Raw genomic sequence first — 17,718 nt, forward strand, 5'->3', positions numbered from 1 at the left:
AAACGATGAAAAACGTTGATCAAAGAGTCACATTAGATTTGTTTTATGAGTTAAAGGGCCACAATGACAAAAAATAATACGAGGGTTGTATTAATTTTTAAAAAAAATACAAAGACCACTTATATCATTTTGTTTGATCGAAAACATCGAGAGTCTTCTGTTTATGCATATACATATAGACCAACTATGATCATATAATGTGACTATTGATAGATCTACGTAACCTATTGTTAGATCTGACACTAATAGTAAAGATTCGTATATAAATCACTACACATAACTAAACATATAAATAATCTCTCTATTTCTTATATTCTTCATACCACCAAAGCCATATACCATTCGTAGTTTATAATTTTTCCTTTATACAATTTTTATCCAAATAAAAAAAAAAACCTACAACAGTCATAACCTGAATCTTACCATCAATAATTCTAATAATTTAGTATTATAATAATGTTTATATTAATATAATGATGGGTACGACGACGTCAACGAAGATAATGATAAAAGTAACTAAATGTATGATATAGCAATTATTTTATGAGCATCGTCTCCAATGTGTTTGTTGGTGAAGGAATAAAGAACTTGAACAATTGACTTTATGGGAGATCAATTATTTCAGTGCAATTTACAGGTGTTTTAATTATATCCCACGTACTAGATTGTTCTCAATAATGTACAAAATTCAGCTTATTCAATCAGTTCGATAAATTCTATTTATTCGAGTTGAAATAGTCATCCCAATATTCATATGTTCTAAACCCATTTTCTTTGTTAAAAAATTAATGACAGTCTGAGCTGGACGTTGACCTGCTGATTGTGATATGATAAAATCAGATCCTAAAATCTAAACGATTATCACATCTCAATCAACATATTAACCGCCCAGCTTATTAACCCTGAATCATTTTTGTCGTACTTAACCTCAATGATTTTTAAATCAAAGATAATATTTTTGAAAGATAATTGAATGATCCAATAGTGACATACCTTCTGCCAAACGATGAGAGTAAAGACGTTGCTTTATACGCATCAACTTATTAGTTAAGGTTTTCATCATGTGCAGTTTCTCTAATTTTTTCATAATACAACGACATTCTTTTTTCTTACACATCTTGTTAAATTTTATCGATAAATACAAATGTAATTGTGATAGGACCTTTGACTTTTAATATTATTTTTTTTCTAGTATTAATGTCGAATATGTCTTATCTAACCCTAATCGAGCTTCTTCCAAATCCACTCGTGTTATAATTACAATGCATCTTCACCATTCGCAAGACATACTTTAAAATCACGAAGGAGAAAAATAATCCGAATGCTCTGAAACAAAATTATTGTAAGGCGTTGAATGGGCAACGGTCGGGGTACAAGTAAAGAAGGAGAAGCACTGTAGGCTAATATCATGGCGTGCACCAAAGGAGTGTGGGTGGAGTGAAACAGAAGTCCTCGAGTGTTGCTATGGCTGGCGGGATATTGATTATTTTATTACAAAAAGACGGCAATTTTAAATAATAAATTTGATTATCAAAACCAAAAGCTAAACAATTACAACAAGAAATAAAATTTACACTTAATAAAGGGTCGGGAAGAACATATTCTGTCTTCAGAAATACCTTTGAAAATGGTATCTTTGAGTGAGCTTTTTCGGTGTAGTCGTCAATATAGTCCATTGCCTTTGCATCTTTTGCAATCATACCAACATTAGACAACATTACTTTTTACTGACTCTGATACCAAGTATTTAACTTAAATAATATATATATATATATATATATATAATGTAGAAATGGGTCTCTTTATTTTCTCCACTAATGCCACAGGCCAGTGATCCATCATCCCTCATTTGGCATCTATAAAATCAATGCCTAATCAAGCTGTATAAGGCTCAAAGCTAATCACAACTCCTGAGAACAGATAGGCTTTTTGGGTTACCCCAAACACTTCAAACAAAACCCATGGCTTTCCCACAGAGCCACACCACAACAGCAGACGAAGAAATGGTGGAGCTTGGGAGACACGACCGTGTGGAAAGGCTCCAGTGGGTGCTCAACACCCCCAGGCCGCCGGGACTCAGCCAAGAGCTCATTGGCACCGCTGTTTCCTGGAGGAAAAAGGTCCCATTTCTCAACATGCAGTCCGGGTTGAAACATGGACTCTTTTCCATGTTGAAAGCAACGTTCCCCATCCTTTGTTGGTCTCAGAACTACAAAGCAAAACAGTTCAAGCACGATTTGCTGGCCGGTCTAACTCTTGCAAGCCTCTGCATTCCTCAGAGTATTGGATATGCGACTTTGGCGAAACTTGATCCTCAATATGGCCTCTGTAAGGCTGCTACTTGAAAAAAAATGTTTACTATGTTTTCTGTGTCGACTGAAAGATCTTTTGATTATATCGATTTCATGTATCAGACACGAGTGTTGTCCCGCCGCTCATTTACGCCGTGATGGGAACTTCGAGGGAGATAGCGATCGGACCGGTGGCCGTGGTTTCGCTGCTGTTATCATCGATGGTTCAGAAGCTTCAGGATCCCATGGCTGATCCCGTTGCTTACACAAAACTTGTGCTCACTGTAACTTTCTTTGCTGGTACTTTCCAAGCTGCCTTTGGACTCTTCAGGTTTGTGTCACTTTCAAGCTGCCTTTATTTTTCTTGTCGGATTTCATGCGTATCAGATATATATATGTATATATATATCTATCGTGATTTTTACAGGTCGGGTTTCCTTGTCGATTTTCTTTCGCGTGCTGCTATTGTCGGATTCATGGCGGGTGCCGCCATTGTAATTGGTCTTCAACAACTTAAAGGATTACTTGGAATCACTCACTTTACAAACAAGACCGATGTTATCTCTGTACTGAAAGCCCTTTGGAGTTCCTTCCATCATCCTGTACTGTTAAAATTCACTTTACAAGCTTTCATATGAGTTCTTGAATTTATTAAAATCAAGTTCCAGTTAAAATCCTTTAGCTTTTTTTTTCCTGCAGTGGAATCCCTATAACTTCATACTCGGATGTTCTTTCCTCATATTCATCTTAATCACAAGATTTTTGGTAAGAAGAAAACATTTTTTGTCCTCAAATCTTGGCTTTATTTAAGCTCGAAATCTTTGTTTAAATGGTTTTCGACTTTGTGATTTTATATGTCAGGGTAAAAAGAACAGGAAACTCTTCTGGTTGCCGGCCATTGCTCCTTTGGTATCCGTCGTGTTAGCAACTCTCATCGTCTTCCTTACCAAAGCCGATGAACACGGAGTTAAGATCGTGAAACACATCAAAGGAGGCTTAAATCCAAGTTCAGTTCATCAGTTGCAGTTCAACGGACCACATGTTGGGGAAGTGGCTAAGACTGGTCTGATTGTAGCCATAATTGCACTCACGGTTGGTGACTTATCCGAATTCAGAACATCTTATATCCTCAATCTTTACTAACTTTCTGTTTTTTTGTCAATCTCAGGAAGCAATTGCAGTTGGTCGGTCTTTTGCAGCCGTAAAAGGCTACCACCTCGACGGAAACAAAGAAATGGTCTCCATGGGATTCATGAACATCATCGGTTCTTTCACATCTTGCTACGTCGCAACCGGTAATTCATCATGTTTCGAACATCGAACCGTGACACATATGACCATTCAAATAACTTAAATTAACTTGGGTTCGAGTAAAATCATCGCAGGTTCCTTTTCGCGCACAGCAGTGAATTTCAGTGCCGGTTGTGAAACCATGATATCGAACGTCGTGATGGCGATCACGGTGTTCATATCATTGGAATTGTTTACAAAGCTGTTGTACTACACCCCAGTCACGATCCTCGCTTCGATCATTCTGTCGGCACTGCCGGGGCTTATCGACGTCAACGAAGCATACAACATTTGGAAGGTCGATAAACTAGACTTCCTCGCTTGCATTGGAGCCTTCCTGGGAGTGCTGTTCGCAACTGTGGAGATTGGCCTTCTTGTAGCTGTAACATCTACTAACTCTAAACCCCACTCAAGCACGACATAATTATAAACACAAACAGAGGTTCATATCCTGAACATATCGTGTTACTCGATATGTAACGTCAGAATTCAATCCTGAACATTCGTTATCTCGAATAAACCAGAAAGTCGTTATCTCGAATAAACCAGAAAGGTTTCGGGTCATGAGATAGTTGACATGAATGGTGTTGAAGCCTTCGAAAATGTCATGCATTCCACTAAGCTTTTGCCATTTTCAATGTTCATCCATACACATAGCTCTTACATGTCCTGTGCAGGTAACAATTTCATTTGCAAAGATAATTCTGGTGTCGATTCGACCAGGCACCGAAACACTCGGAAGGCTACCCGGAAGTGATATGTTTGGTGATGTCAATCAATATCCAATGGCTGTCAAGACTCCAGGTGTCTTAATCATGCGTCTCAAATCTGCACTACTGTGTTTTGCAAACGCCAATTTTGTCAGGCAAAGGTACACAACACTTAATTCAAATGCTTGAAGATCATAAGCAAGAGACATGATGCTTTTTTTCTCTCTTTCTTTTTCAGGATTATGAAATGGGTTATCGAAGAAGAAAAGGACTGCAAACTGGGAAATGCAGAAAAGACTATTCAAATAGTAATTCTTGACATTTCCAGTAAGATTTTTGAGAACTAGCAGATTTGTTTTTTCGAAGAGATTATTGAATATTTCTGGTTTTATTTTTTTCCCTTTTTCATTGAATGGTATAGATTTGATGGACATTGATACATCGGGGATCGCTTCGATGGATGAACTGCAAAAGAACCTCGATTCCAATGGCATCAAAGTATATATAACTCTACGTTGTTTTCGAGTCGATTTAAGGTTTAAGATTTAGAGTTTAATCGAACCTGTGTTATATATTAATATTCATACTTTATATTATTGCAGCTGGCTATTGCAAACCCTAGGTGGCAAGTTATTGACAAGTTGAAGTTGGCCAACTTTGTGCCCAAAATTGGAGGAAGGGTCTTCCTAAGCATTGGCGAAGCAATGGCCTCATTTTCCATCTAAATACGGCATATCTAATAAGTTTGAAAAATGCAAGGTGTGCTCTCTTTTATCTGTGTGCCATATCAATATGCTTAAAAAGACATATGATAATAAGAATTAATGTTGCAACTCTATGAAGAAAAAAAGCTTGAATAAACACCGGTTGTGATGTACTATAATTTCATTTTCTTTGATCTATGTTATTAGGTTTTAAAAATGGATTTAGGGTTTGTTTTATTTCACATAAAATGTTAGTAACAAAATAAATTTTAATAAAAGTAAGTATACAAACCGTCTTTTTGACTATAGGGTATTACTTTGTTAAGTCTTTCAACTATTAAAACTTACAAAATAGTCACTTAACTACACATGTTCCAAACTTACCCTTCTTCGTTAGAAAATTTGTGGTCTTTTGAGCTAGACGTTAACATGTTGATTGAGACATGATAAAATATGATCCCAGAACCGTTTGAGATGTATTTTTTGGATTGACTCTCCGTTTACATTATGTCGTCGACCCAATGTTTGAAAGCAACGGAGGTGCCAATAGATAACATTAAAATATGTTTTTTTATCATATTCCAGTCAACATGTTAACATTCGGCTCAGATAGTCTTCAACTTTTTAACGAAAAAATGATGAGTTTGAAATTACTTATGAATAGTTAACTGATCATTTTGTAATTTTTAATAGTTGGGTGACTCAACAATACAACACTCTAAAGTTGAGATATCGTTTTATAATTTTTAATAATAAAATAATATACTATAATCGGAGATCATTTGTGTACTTTACCCTTAAAAAACAAGAAAATAAATTTGGTCATTTCTCAAGTTTTCTAAAGCTCTAAGATCTCTCATGTCTAAATCTAGCTTGAAATAGTAATTGATTTGGCAGAACATAAAACAATCGACGAGACAGGAAATGGATAATATAAATAGTATTCCACTCTGTTGAAATGCGTCTAGGTTCAATGTATCAGGCTGAGTGGAGAGCCTGGTGGATTAATTTCTGACCAAAGACTGAAAGAACATTGAGAATATAATGGCTTTAAAGGTAGTGCTTCACTTTCGGACATTACTCTTGGCGTGTCTTTTCATTACAGAAACTCCACCTTTTTATTCTTTTAATCCCTAGGCTTACTAACTGAGATTTTTAGTGACCTAATTCTAGAAGGAAAAACATGTCCACATTCATTGTATCTTAAAGCCAAGCAAATGCGCATACCAATACCAACCCAAATTCCACTTTATGGGCTCTTTTGTTACTCAACACAACCGTTAGGATGCTCAGCTTTATACTTTTCTTAAAAAAACTTTGATTACTCTTAGGTAGGGTTTGATTCACTGGAATACCTTAGAATTATGGGGAATTAAAATCCAATTCTATCACTTTCTCATGTTTGGTTCAAGTTTTCAAAGGGAGAATTGGAATACAATTTCATCAAGGGAGGGAAAGTAAATTACATCCATAACATGATGGAATTGAAATCTTTTAGAGGAGGGAATGCGAAATTTGACCATACTATCCTCATCAATCTTTTGGTATTCGGGTCGGATTTTTTTTTAAAAAAATTCGGGTTCGGGTCGGGTTGGATTTTTTTAAGTTTGATATTCGGGTCTGGTTTTTTAAAAAAAAATATCGGGATCGGGACTGATTTTTTTTAAAAAAAATTTGGGTTCGGGTCAGGTTTGTGTTGGGTTTTTTTAAGTGTGATATTCGGGTCGGGTCGGGTTTTTTTAAGTGTGATATTTGGGTCGGGTTCGGGTTTAGGGTGAAAAATACCCGACCCGACCCGAAAAATATATATGATTTTACCTTATATATTTAGGAATAATTACAATAATACCCCTCTATATATATTTTTTTTCAATTAAGTCACTGTTTCTATTGAATAAAAATATTTTTTATTATTTCGGGTCGGGTCGGGTCTCGGGTGGAGGTTCCCTTGTTCTCGGGTCGAGTCGGGTGAACCAAAAACCCGACCCAACCCAACCCATGGCCATCCCTAATTGGGATGATTTTAACTTATGATTTTTATAATTTATTGAAATGAATAATCAATCAATAAAACGAAAATTTAATATTTTTTAAATTTTTATAATATATTGCTACATGTAAGTTATAAAATAAACTAAAATTAAGAGAAAAAAAATAAGAAGGGCAATTCTGTCATTTTACATTACTGAAATCAAATTCATCTGACATGTCTGCGAACCAAACAGAATATGGAATTGGATTCCAATTCAATTTCCTGCCAACCAAACAGGTTTCAGATTCATATTCCAATTCCTACAGATTTAAATTCCTTCACAGATTCCAATTCCCTCAGAAACATTCCAGCTAACCAAACACCACCTTAAGGACGGCAATTTAATCCGAATCCGACGGGTCATATCATGTTTTGGTAGAAGATGAGAAAATTTCGACCCGACTTAATTTGAGGATAATAATATAATTTTCATAAAAGTATTATTTTTAATTAAATATTTGTTTTATATCGAGTCGAGTTGGGAAGAGTCAATTTATACTCTAAAGTTTCTGGTCGAGTTTGAGTCGGGTGGATGATATAAAAATTTCAGATCAGGTCGAGATGGGTTGACCAAAAACCCGACCTTAACCTAACCCGTTGTCATCCCTAATTACCCTAGTTTAGATAACTATTCAAACCATGTATTGAGATATTCGAATTTAATTTTTTTATTAATCGAAGGTGATTATAAGTGGTAATACATGTTCTAAAGACTTTCAATCATTAAGTAAACTATGAAACCATATTAGAGATGCTTTGGTTTGGTTTGGTTCAAAGACTATCAAGACTTATTTATGGTTGGATGAGTCTACTTTATAGATCATCTGGATTTAATCTTTAAAAGACAAGGTTGATCTATTTTGTCTCACAATAACATGATTGGAGAGACTTTATAATCCAAAGATTTTTAAGATATCGTGTTAAATGAATGTTGTCCACTTCAAGGTGGTGTACTATTGATTTCGAAAACAAGTTTTGCTTCTTTCGATAATCAACCGTATAGGGTTACGATTTTTAATAGTATGGAGAATTATAATATAATACATGTCTGAATTTTTTTTAATTATTGACAATGTGTATATATCATTAAAACGTGATTGTTTGAGTCAATGATTTCAAATTAGAAACTCACTTCTTTTTTTATCATTGAGATCGATTTAAATATATGCAAAACTAGTTATTTTAACCAAAAGATAATATAGTGATAGATCTTTGAAACAATCATGCTAGCAAAACTATGATATCTATCAACTTTTTTATGAGAACTAACGGCTGGAGGAATCATACACGTTGTTTTCCAATTGATTCCAAGTAGTTACTCTAATTATGCAAGTGATATATATGCGCAAACACATTAACCCTAAACAGCCTCCTCGATGCCTAAATAAAAGATTATAATGTTAGATGAACAAGTTTACCTATAACAAAGGGAGGCTTCAACTTATCTATCACCAATTTACTTCTTCCTTTTCTTTGGTGGCTGAAGAGCTTCCTCGTCTTCTTCCTCCTCCTGTTCGCTTTCCACTCCTTCAACATCCTCTTCGTCATCTTCACCTCCATCATCATCGTCGTCGTCATCTTCCGGGTCTTCACCATCTCCGTCGTCGCTGCCGTCGTCTTCGTCATCTTCTCCATTCTGTTCTGCCCCACCTGTGCCACCTTCAGGTCCCTTCTTCGGGTTGTTATTGTTGCTGTTACCATTGTTGCCGTATTCCCCACCTTCCGAGGACAGATCCTCTTCACCATCTCCGAACTCATCACCCCCATTGTCATTATCGTCATTGTCATCTTCCCCGTCAGCGTCCTTCGGCTTGGGCTGTTTTTGTGAGTGGTCGCCCAGCAGCAACGTAAAGGAGTTCTGGAACCAATACAAAAAAATAAAAATGTATTCACAGCACGGTTTAAAGCAGAGCTACATTAGCAGTTATAACCATGAAAAACTTTTTAGCCTATAAAACATAGTAGGGATGGCATAATGACCGAACCCGACGGGGAAACCCGAAACCTGGTCAAATTCGGGTCGGGTTTGAATGATATCGGGTCGAGTTTGGGGACGGGGGCAAGGTATCCCCGCCCCGATTATATATATAATATATTATATTTTTATATATATAATATTTTATATATTTTATATTAATTATATATATAATATTTTTGGGTTCGGGTTTGAGTATAATATTTCGGGTTGGGTTCGGGGTCGGGGCAAAAAAATCTTGACGGGACGCCTCGATAAAAAACCCGACGAGGATCGGGTCGGGGATGGAGATTCATTTCGGGGACGGGGCAAGCAAAACCCACCCCGAACCCGTCCCGTTACCATTCCTAAAAAACATAGAGTACATCAAAGCAAAGCTAAGGTTCTTAGTTACAATATAAATATAATTCTAATAATTGCATGTTCTCGGTCCTTGAACTTTTGAATATTCTAATTATATCATCAAATAATGATTTTTATTCTAAATTATTCTTTGAACTTTTGAACATATCAATTTCATCCTCAAACTAGAATCCGCATTCTAAATTAATCCCTAAACTTTTGAATCTTCTAATTTCATCCCCGAATTCATCCAAATATATAATTAGTTTCAACCATAGTTTAACTTAAATTTTATTTTTTTCAAACATATAATAATATAATTTGACCTAATGATTTTATTAACAAAGGGTGTAATTAGTATATACATATTTAGAATGAAATTTAAATATTCAAAAAGTTTGAGGACCAATTTAGAATGAAAGTCGTAGTTTGAGGATAAAATTAAAATATTCAAAAGTTTGAGAACTAATGATAATCATAATTTAAGGATAATATTAAAATATTAAAAAACTTAAAAATCAATTTAAAATAAAGATTATAATTTAAAGACGTATAATACAATTAACTTAAATAATAATTAAATAAATATCACCATTAAGATTTTGACATAAAAAGTAGGATTACATAATCAGTTGTAAACAAAAACCAAGTTAAGAAATACCAAACAAAAAGCGTGATGTGGCACCTAGATTTGACAAGGATATTATCCGAGGAATATTCGATTCCATAAAAAAGAAATTGGCTATTCGTATTTTAGAAAACAAGCGTGATATGGCACCTAGATTTAATATTTATCTATCTTCCCCAGCTAAAAGCGCAGGTTATCAATACCGAAACTGTGCATGTTAGACACCTCCAATTAGGGTTGTGTTCGGTTCGATTCGTTCTATTTTTTATCAAAAACTGAATCGAACCGAAATAAATGATTTTTCAATATTTAAACTGAAACCGAATAATTAAAAAATCGAAAAAAACTGAAACCGATTTTTTTGATTCGGTTTGGTTTATCGGTTTTTCAATGAAAAAATCACTTGAAACTATAATTTTTTTTACAAAAATTGTCTATTCAGTTCAATATGGAACAAATAGATTTCATATGGAAAACCCGAACTGAACCGAATAAAAAAAATGAAGCCTTTAAACAGAACCGTTTAAAGTCAAACCAAAACGAACCGAATCGTTTTCCTCAGTTCGTATCAATTTTTTAATTTTCTCAGTTTCGTTACTCAGCTTACCTCCAATAACAATAACAAAAATCCTTTTGAGGCGACGATTTATTTTTGGATATTTTTAATCTTTAATAAAAATATAGTTCATACGGTATATTTAATTCTTCTTATTACGAATATTAAGCTTATATCTATTTCGTATTAAAATGAAATCTCGGCCCCCAACAACAACCGCGCATCTTAGCAGGAATCTAATGCAAAACAAAGCAAATTCTTGGTGGTGGTGGTGGTGGTGGAATCAAATACTTTTAGCAAGAAAAAGCACAAAGAATATATTTTAAAAAATATATATTTAGTATTTTCTCAAATATATATTTATTTTTAATATAAAATTATGTATTTACTAAAGAGAAAAAAGGGTTCCTGAACAGGGGAATCCTACAATGGCTAATAAGCAAAAAACTGAGCAACCCGTAGCAGAAAAATATCATGAAAGTAAAGGCCATGGTCAGGAGAAGACTGTATTAGAAAAATAAACAAATAGTAAAAGAAAAGCTAAGTTACCAGAGCCAAAAGGTGTGTTTTGGTGAGAGCCGAAACGAACATGATAGCTAGAGTTTCACCGGCGCATGTTAGCGTGACGTGACTAACCGTAATCGCCATTGAACTAAGGTCAGCTTCTCTGTTTCACACTACGGCCAACGATAAATCTAAAAGAAACCTGCACAGAAAAAAGAATTCCCACCGCGAGATATGCGCTGGAGCTGTGTCAGCCGTTAGATCTGTAACTTCATCCCTACGGAGTACAGTACGGACTAGCAAAAGCATAACGAAATTTCAAAATATTATGATTTTTAAAAAGTAAATATTTCTCCCACAGTGCAAAATTATCAAAATAAGAAAATAGCGGGAATTATACTTAAAACGAAGTTCCTTTAGAAGTAAAATCACCACAAATTCGAACCAAAACACAAAAGCGCGCGCGCACACACACAACAGAGAACCTTTAATTACGAACGAAACTCGCCGGCGGAGAGTTGATTTTCGTAAAAATAAGCCTTTTCTTATGAAAAGAAAAGTGGCATAACTGAAATTAGTTAAAGACTAAGGAGATTCGAAAACGTTCTAAATTCGAAAGGAGAAGACACGAGGAAAGCAACTTACCGAGAAACGGAGATCAGAGGGCGGAGAGAGTAGATCTGCGGATTCGCAGAGCTAAAAGCAAAGGAAACAAGCGAAAAGTATAAGCGTTGGAAGGAAGCCACAGTAGATCTGAGGATTTTGCAGCACTAAAAGCAAAGAAAACAAGCTAAAGGATAAGCTTTTATTTTGGACCGTCGGATCGTGATCAAGTAGACCTGGAGAGGGAAGAAAAGATATAGCAGAAGAAAAATGGAGGAAGGGGAAGAGAGAGAACTGGGGATGGGGAGTGACTGCCCGTCATTTTTTCAGTTCGGAATCGGGCAACACGGGCAGCCTACTCACCAATTCATCGTGAAAGAGACCGTGGAGCTTGGCCTGCCCGGAAATGGAACTAATTTTAAGGATTAATTATTTTTATAATTTATTTTGAAAACGAATACTTAAAGATATAATATCTTTTTATTTAAATATTTAAAATGTTTTTATTTACATAATTATTTAAATCATTTCTTTTTGTGTAAATATTTAAAATATTTTTGTTAAAATAGATATTTAAATTATATAAACTTTTCATTTAATTACTCAATAGTTAATACGTGTTGATTAAAAAAATATGTTAGATATATATAGTAAAGCGATAGTTGGGTATATTTAGGAATGTGTATGGGTTGATTGGGGTCAAATTATGACCCATCCAATCTTAATCTGAATGTGATACTCCCTTATCATTTAATCTAATTCAAGTTTAGAAATATTTTACCCAACTCAAATTTTGACATTATTTTTAAAATAAATGTTCTCACCCAAACCTACGCTACACAAATATATGTAAAAAAAACTTATTTTTATTATATAGAATAGGATCTAATTATAAAAATATAAAGAGATTGATATTATAGCAATTTGTCTCAAAATGTATAAAAGTCAATGATATTATTATTCTCGGGTCGAATCAGATTTGACTTTTTCACCCTAAACTTAAACTCGAATTTATTCTTAAGAAAAAACTCAAACTTGTTTTTCAAACAAAACTCTAATCCTATTAAATTAAACCAAAATTCATCAAATTCAAGTCAATTGTCCATCTCTGAGTATACCCAACAGTTTAATAAATATAAAAAAAAATCAAAGATACAAAATAATAATAAATAGGTTTTCGAGAAAGAGACTATCTAAATCCTTTCCCACCCATAAATCAAAGAATAATATACGTTTAAATGTACTCGAAATCACATTCTCTTATATATTACACCAATAATAATATTAATAAACTAAAATCCATTCGACATTATTACTAGATTTACTTCTAAATCAAATATAACATTCGTAAAATATTCAAATCTATCAAATATATGATTTTATTAAATTAATATTAAAAAATATTAAAAAAAACTAACTAAACTGATATCACATTTCAATATATAAATATATATTTCTGAATAAATGAAGATAACTAACTCGAATAATAGAATATCCAAAATCTAATATTTGATTTTTTTTTTGAAGTTCAGCCCAGAGTCCAAACCCCAACCCAACTACGCCCTAATTTGGGTTACAAATCAGGTCCATGGGAGGAAAACAATCATTTTCTTATTATTATCAAGGTGATTATATTATATTAAAAAATAGAAAACAATATAACGAGCAAGTATAAAACATTTTTTTAATTAACATTTAATTTACTAATCTACATCAGATTTTACAAAAGTCTATTATATGTATAATTTTTCTAACTAAATTTATTTCATTTATAATTGTCTGGACCTGAACTTCTAATCTTACTTAAAAAATATAATGTATTATTCCATTAGACCAACTAACTTTTTTTTACAGCAAATGTTTTATTCCATGAGGTATCTGGTTCGAGCACCATTAATGCCACCATGAATGTCAGGAGTGTGAGCGTTCAATATCAAATGATTGAGAATTATCTTTAAACAGATGTTGTCTTATACTTACATTAAATTAATAAAATTATTTTTTTGCATATATATATATATATATATATATATATATATTAATTCAAATAATAACACCATTAATGGTACAGGGGAGGGGGAGAAGCTTACATTGAGAGTGCAAGAACACAACTAATTAAAATCTATGCTTTTTTATAATCAATCATATAATTTAGATTAAGTACTACAGAGTTTCAATATACAGTAATTCTTTCAACTTAATTATCTTAGTTCGCATACGTCAGAATTTAAACTCCTAATCTTATTTAAGAAATTTGATATTTCATTGCATTAGATCAAATGATCGTTAGTAATGTGTACTATTTTTACTTGTACAACAAAAGCTATGCTTCATATTTGATACATTTTTAGCATATAGTAAATCAAATAATATGATCTCATCAACAAGGTAAAGGTTGGTTAACACACAAATCCAGAAGGAATGGGATTTGGTTCATCCAAGAAACGCCTCCAACATATTTTCCAATTTGTGAACCTCATCTAAACCTACACAAATCTCGTTTCTAATGATCGAATATCATCATCATTCCACAAAGAGTCTATGATTAATATTTTTAAAAAACAATAATAATGGTGCATGACGTGTAGGATGATTCAAAGGTTTGCAAAATCAAACACAAAAATAGTATATTATAATTACCAAAATGACCATCAAGCTCAGTTGATAGAACACAAGGTTCTTAACTTGATGTTGGGGGCAGCCTACTACCCCTTACCCCATTATATATGAGAATAATGGTTAGCTAATTTTATTTACAATCAAGGATGCAACTTGAATACTAAACTATATTATATAGTTTGTAGGTAGGTAAAGCCAACCCTTTTTCATTTCCCTACAAACAAATAATGATATTTTAATGATTTTAGTGATAAAAAAAAATATTATTTTACTTAAAAGATTTGAGTTCGAATAGTTATATATAAAAATATATGTACATTATCAATAAATAAAAAAATTCTAAACCTATACTAAAGTATAATCACCCTAAACTATTAAAATAATATTTATATTAGAGTTATTTAGAAGTAGTAGCAATGATTGATATTTTATGATTTGTTAGTGGTTCATGGTTTAAAATTGTTAAGATCAATACTTTTAGAATGGTCCACAATCCTACACTCACTCCACATAGAAAGCTTTGATTTTTGGGTAAATTACATATTTAGTAATTAAATTATTAGTTTTGGTATGTTTTAGTATCTAAACTTTCAATTTTTTTTCAAAATCATACATAACTTTTAGTTTTTGTTTCATTTTAGTAGCCCCACCGTTAAAAACTTGATGCATTTAGTACCTAAACTATCAGTTGTGGTCCATTTTAGTACCTAAAGTTTCAATTTTTTTGGTCAAAACTTAACGTTAAATTTTGAATAGTGATATTAAAATGAAACAAAAATTAAAACTTTAGTATGATTTTGAATAGAGCTGGGTATATGGGCTAAGGCCCGCGGGCTACCCATTTAACCCGCGATCCGTGCGAGCTTCGGGCCTCAAAAATTGAAGATCGTTTAAATTGCGGGTTTTTTTTAGCCCGGACCGTTAAACCCGCGGGTTTAATGGGTATAACCGCGGGCTACCCGTTAAACCCGCTAAAGGCCGCTTAATTTAAAATTTATAAAATTTTAGAGAAAATAAACTTAAAGAATTTTATAGAAAAAGAAAATAAATTACCTATAAATATGATGTTACTTATAACTATTGTAATTCTTAAATTTATTAGGGTGTTTGTCATAATTTTACCGTTGCTTGATATTTTTTCATTTAAATATACATCATTATCATTTTGGTATTTAAAGATTTTTTTATTTAATTTTGATCTTTATTTTTTTTCATGAAGTATGTTATCCATTTTGTTCTTTAATTATAAAAAGTCACGTGATATTCTAATAATATATCACATGACATATAATATTTGGATTAAAAATAAGAAAGAAAAGTAAAAGAAAAATTGAAAACATATTTTTCAACTTTTAAAGACTTGTACAAAATAATTATATTTTAACAAATTAATGACTTATATTTTATCAATTTTAGTATAATTGTATCTTTCAAATTTACTCTTATACTGTAAGTATTTTATTTTATATTTTCATATTATGTTTTAGTATTTCTCTAAAGTATCCATAAAATACAATTATTAGGAACACTTGACAACTTTCTTGTTAGATTTGTATAATGTTTGACTTTGTTGAATTTTTATGTTTGAATTTCTACTTTCAGACACTTATGTGTCTTCATATTATAGCCTTGAATAATCGTGTTTTATAAAAGTATAATGTGGTTATTGTTTTATTTATTTTTCAATTTGGTGATATAAGTGAATATTTTTTTTTAATTTGAGTTTAAGTAATTATATCATTATATATATATTAATGATTAAAAAATTTAAAAAAAATATTATTTTATAATAATTTCTGGCTATTTAAAATATAATTTAAATATTATTTATTATTTTGACGGTGCTACCTTCTTTTTCAAGTTGCTCGATCATTTTTAAACGTGTAGTAAGTTAAAACATTATTTTTTATTGCATTTAAAGCATTTAAAATTATTTTTATTAAACGGGCCGCGGGCCTTAAAAATTCAAAACCGTTTATGAATACAGGCTTTTTAGCCCGCTCCGTTTAAGCCCGCACCGTCAAAGCCCGCGGGCTAAACGGGCGGATAGCCCGTATACCCACCTCTAATTTTGAAGTTACTAAAATGGATCAAAACTGATAGTTTAGGTACTAAATGTGTCATTTGAGATTAAGACTAATTTCTCTCATCATAGATTAATGCAATTTTGGCATGAAAACCTTTTCAATTTCATATTAAAACAAACTAGTTGATTTAATACCAAACCAGACTTTAAAGATTAAAAACAATTTTACAAGTTGAATGATCCAAAAACTTTTAAGACCCATAATTCATGATTTTTGTTTGAAAGTTGTCCCATCCAATTATGTATGGTATGTCAATGAGAGCATCAATAATTTATTTTATGGGAATTTTGAGGGTTAGAATGTTCATAAGAATTACACCAACACTAGCCATCCTTAGTGGAAACCAACTTCAAAATGCACTAGAAAAAGAAATATCAATATGTTTGGGTGACTCTATTCTCTCATTTTCGCATTATCCAAACAACTATAAATAGAATAATCACTAAGGAATCAACCGACCATTGGAATGTTGCACCACCCAACTATCATTATAACTCTACACGCATCTTTTGACACCCATACATGATTTAATAATAGGGTACAATATGTAGACAGTCCTTTGATTGTAGGATGCTTTTTTGTTAAGTATTCTAACTATGAGAATTTACAAAATGGTCACTTGACTTAAAAAATAATATGATATGAGATTTTGAGATTTTGGAGATTGAGACTACAGATGACGATCAATGACAGGTGGGTAGGCAACTGGCAGGGACAACAATGGTGAGGGATGACCGACGAGTGGGGTTGATGCTTTTAAGTTTTTTTTTTTGAGATTTTAGAAAAATTTTAGGTTTCTTAGAATAATAATAATTTTAAATTTTTTTAAAATAAATTTTTTAAAAAATTATAAATATGTCGTGTGTCTGTCACATTTTGAATGGTTGATTGATTTTTAACGGATTTTTTAATGTCTATTATGATAAAGGCACTTAAAATAATAATGTTGGTAACGTTAGACACAAGCATTGATCGAAAAAAAGTTTAGACACTCAAATGAAAAAAGAGATATAATTTGAACACTTTTTATTAAGTCCAATATATAATAAACACATCATCAACTATGAGTTTGTGTAGTCACTTAATTAGTACATATAATATAATTGGTCATTTAATTTTGTATCATGATTTATTATTACATTATATATTATACGCACATGTCCATAATTATCAATATGAACTTTAATATTGTGAATGGAAAAAAACTCGATTAAGAAAATCGTCACTATAATATATATTTATGGTACTCACTATTTTTTAACTATTTTCTTTAAAAAAAATCAAATAAAATCAAATAGATGAATCAACCTTGAAATGAATATGTTAAATTAATTAACTCTAAGGTGTAAATATATAAAATAAAAAAGAGGCGAAGTG

At 32.2% G+C, this 17,718-nt stretch overlaps 2 protein-coding genes across 3 annotated transcripts; one reads left to right on the forward strand and one right to left on the reverse strand.

Annotated features, from left to right (window-relative positions):
* The first annotated feature begins 1,944 nt into the window (after positions 1-1,944).
* On the forward strand, positions 1,945-5,023 carry LOC120169637 (sulfate transporter 2.1-like). Its single transcript, XM_039177742.1, has 11 exons — positions 1,945-2,328; positions 2,415-2,622; positions 2,719-2,893; positions 2,991-3,056; positions 3,153-3,383; positions 3,460-3,586; positions 3,677-3,963; positions 4,259-4,452; positions 4,530-4,618; positions 4,713-4,789; positions 4,894-5,023. Exons 1-11 carry the CDS (start codon positions 1,962-1,964, stop codon positions 5,014-5,016), a joined length of 1,944 nt encoding a protein of 647 aa, XP_039033673.1. The 5' UTR covers positions 1,945-1,961; the 3' UTR covers positions 5,017-5,023.
* A 3,247-nt stretch (positions 5,024-8,270) lies between these two features.
* On the reverse strand, positions 8,271-12,002 carry LOC120169638 (uncharacterized protein DDB_G0290685-like). 2 transcript variants are annotated; one of them, XM_039177745.1, is made up of 3 exons: positions 11,678-12,002; positions 11,078-11,271; positions 8,271-8,885 (listed from the first exon to the last, which is right to left on the reverse strand). In XM_039177745.1, exons 2-3 carry the CDS (start codon positions 11,174-11,176, stop codon positions 8,484-8,486), a joined length of 501 nt encoding a protein of 166 aa, XP_039033676.1. In that variant the 5' UTR covers positions 11,177-11,271; positions 11,678-12,002; the 3' UTR covers positions 8,271-8,483. The 2 variants fall into 2 exon arrangements, with proteins under 2 accessions (XP_039033676.1, XP_039033675.1); XM_039177744.1 differs by having other exon boundaries at positions 11,078-11,234; positions 11,678-12,001.
* Between the last annotated feature and the right edge of the window lie 5,716 nt (positions 12,003-17,718).

The sequence above is a fragment of the Hibiscus syriacus genome, unplaced genomic scaffold, assembly GCF_006381635.1.
Source record: "Hibiscus syriacus cultivar Baekdansim isolate YM2019G1 unplaced genomic scaffold, ASM638163v2 tig00111769_pilon, whole genome shotgun sequence".
NCBI lineage: Eukaryota > Viridiplantae > Streptophyta > Magnoliopsida > Malvales > Malvaceae > Hibiscus > Hibiscus syriacus.

Bases quoted from the DNA above. Each gene is read 5' to 3' on its own strand.
- LOC120169637 (XM_039177742.1), top strand. From the start codon at position 1,962: ATGGCTTTCCCACAGAGCCACACCACAACAGCAGACGAAGAAATGGTG. The intron at 3,384-3,459 runs GTTGGTGACTTA...TGTCAATCTCAG, and splicing joins TAGCCATAATTGCACTCACG to GAAGCAATTGCAGTTGGTCG. The intron at 3,587-3,676 runs GTAATTCATCAT...AAATCATCGCAG, and splicing joins ATCTTGCTACGTCGCAACCG to GTTCCTTTTCGCGCACAGCA.
- LOC120169638 (XM_039177745.1), bottom strand. From the start codon at position 11,176: ATGGCGATTACGGTTAGTCACGTCACGCTAACATGCGCCGGTGAAACT. The intron at 8,886-11,077 runs GTAACTTAGCTT...TATTGGTTCCAG, and splicing joins AAACACACCTTTTGGCTCTG to AACTCCTTTACGTTGCTGCT.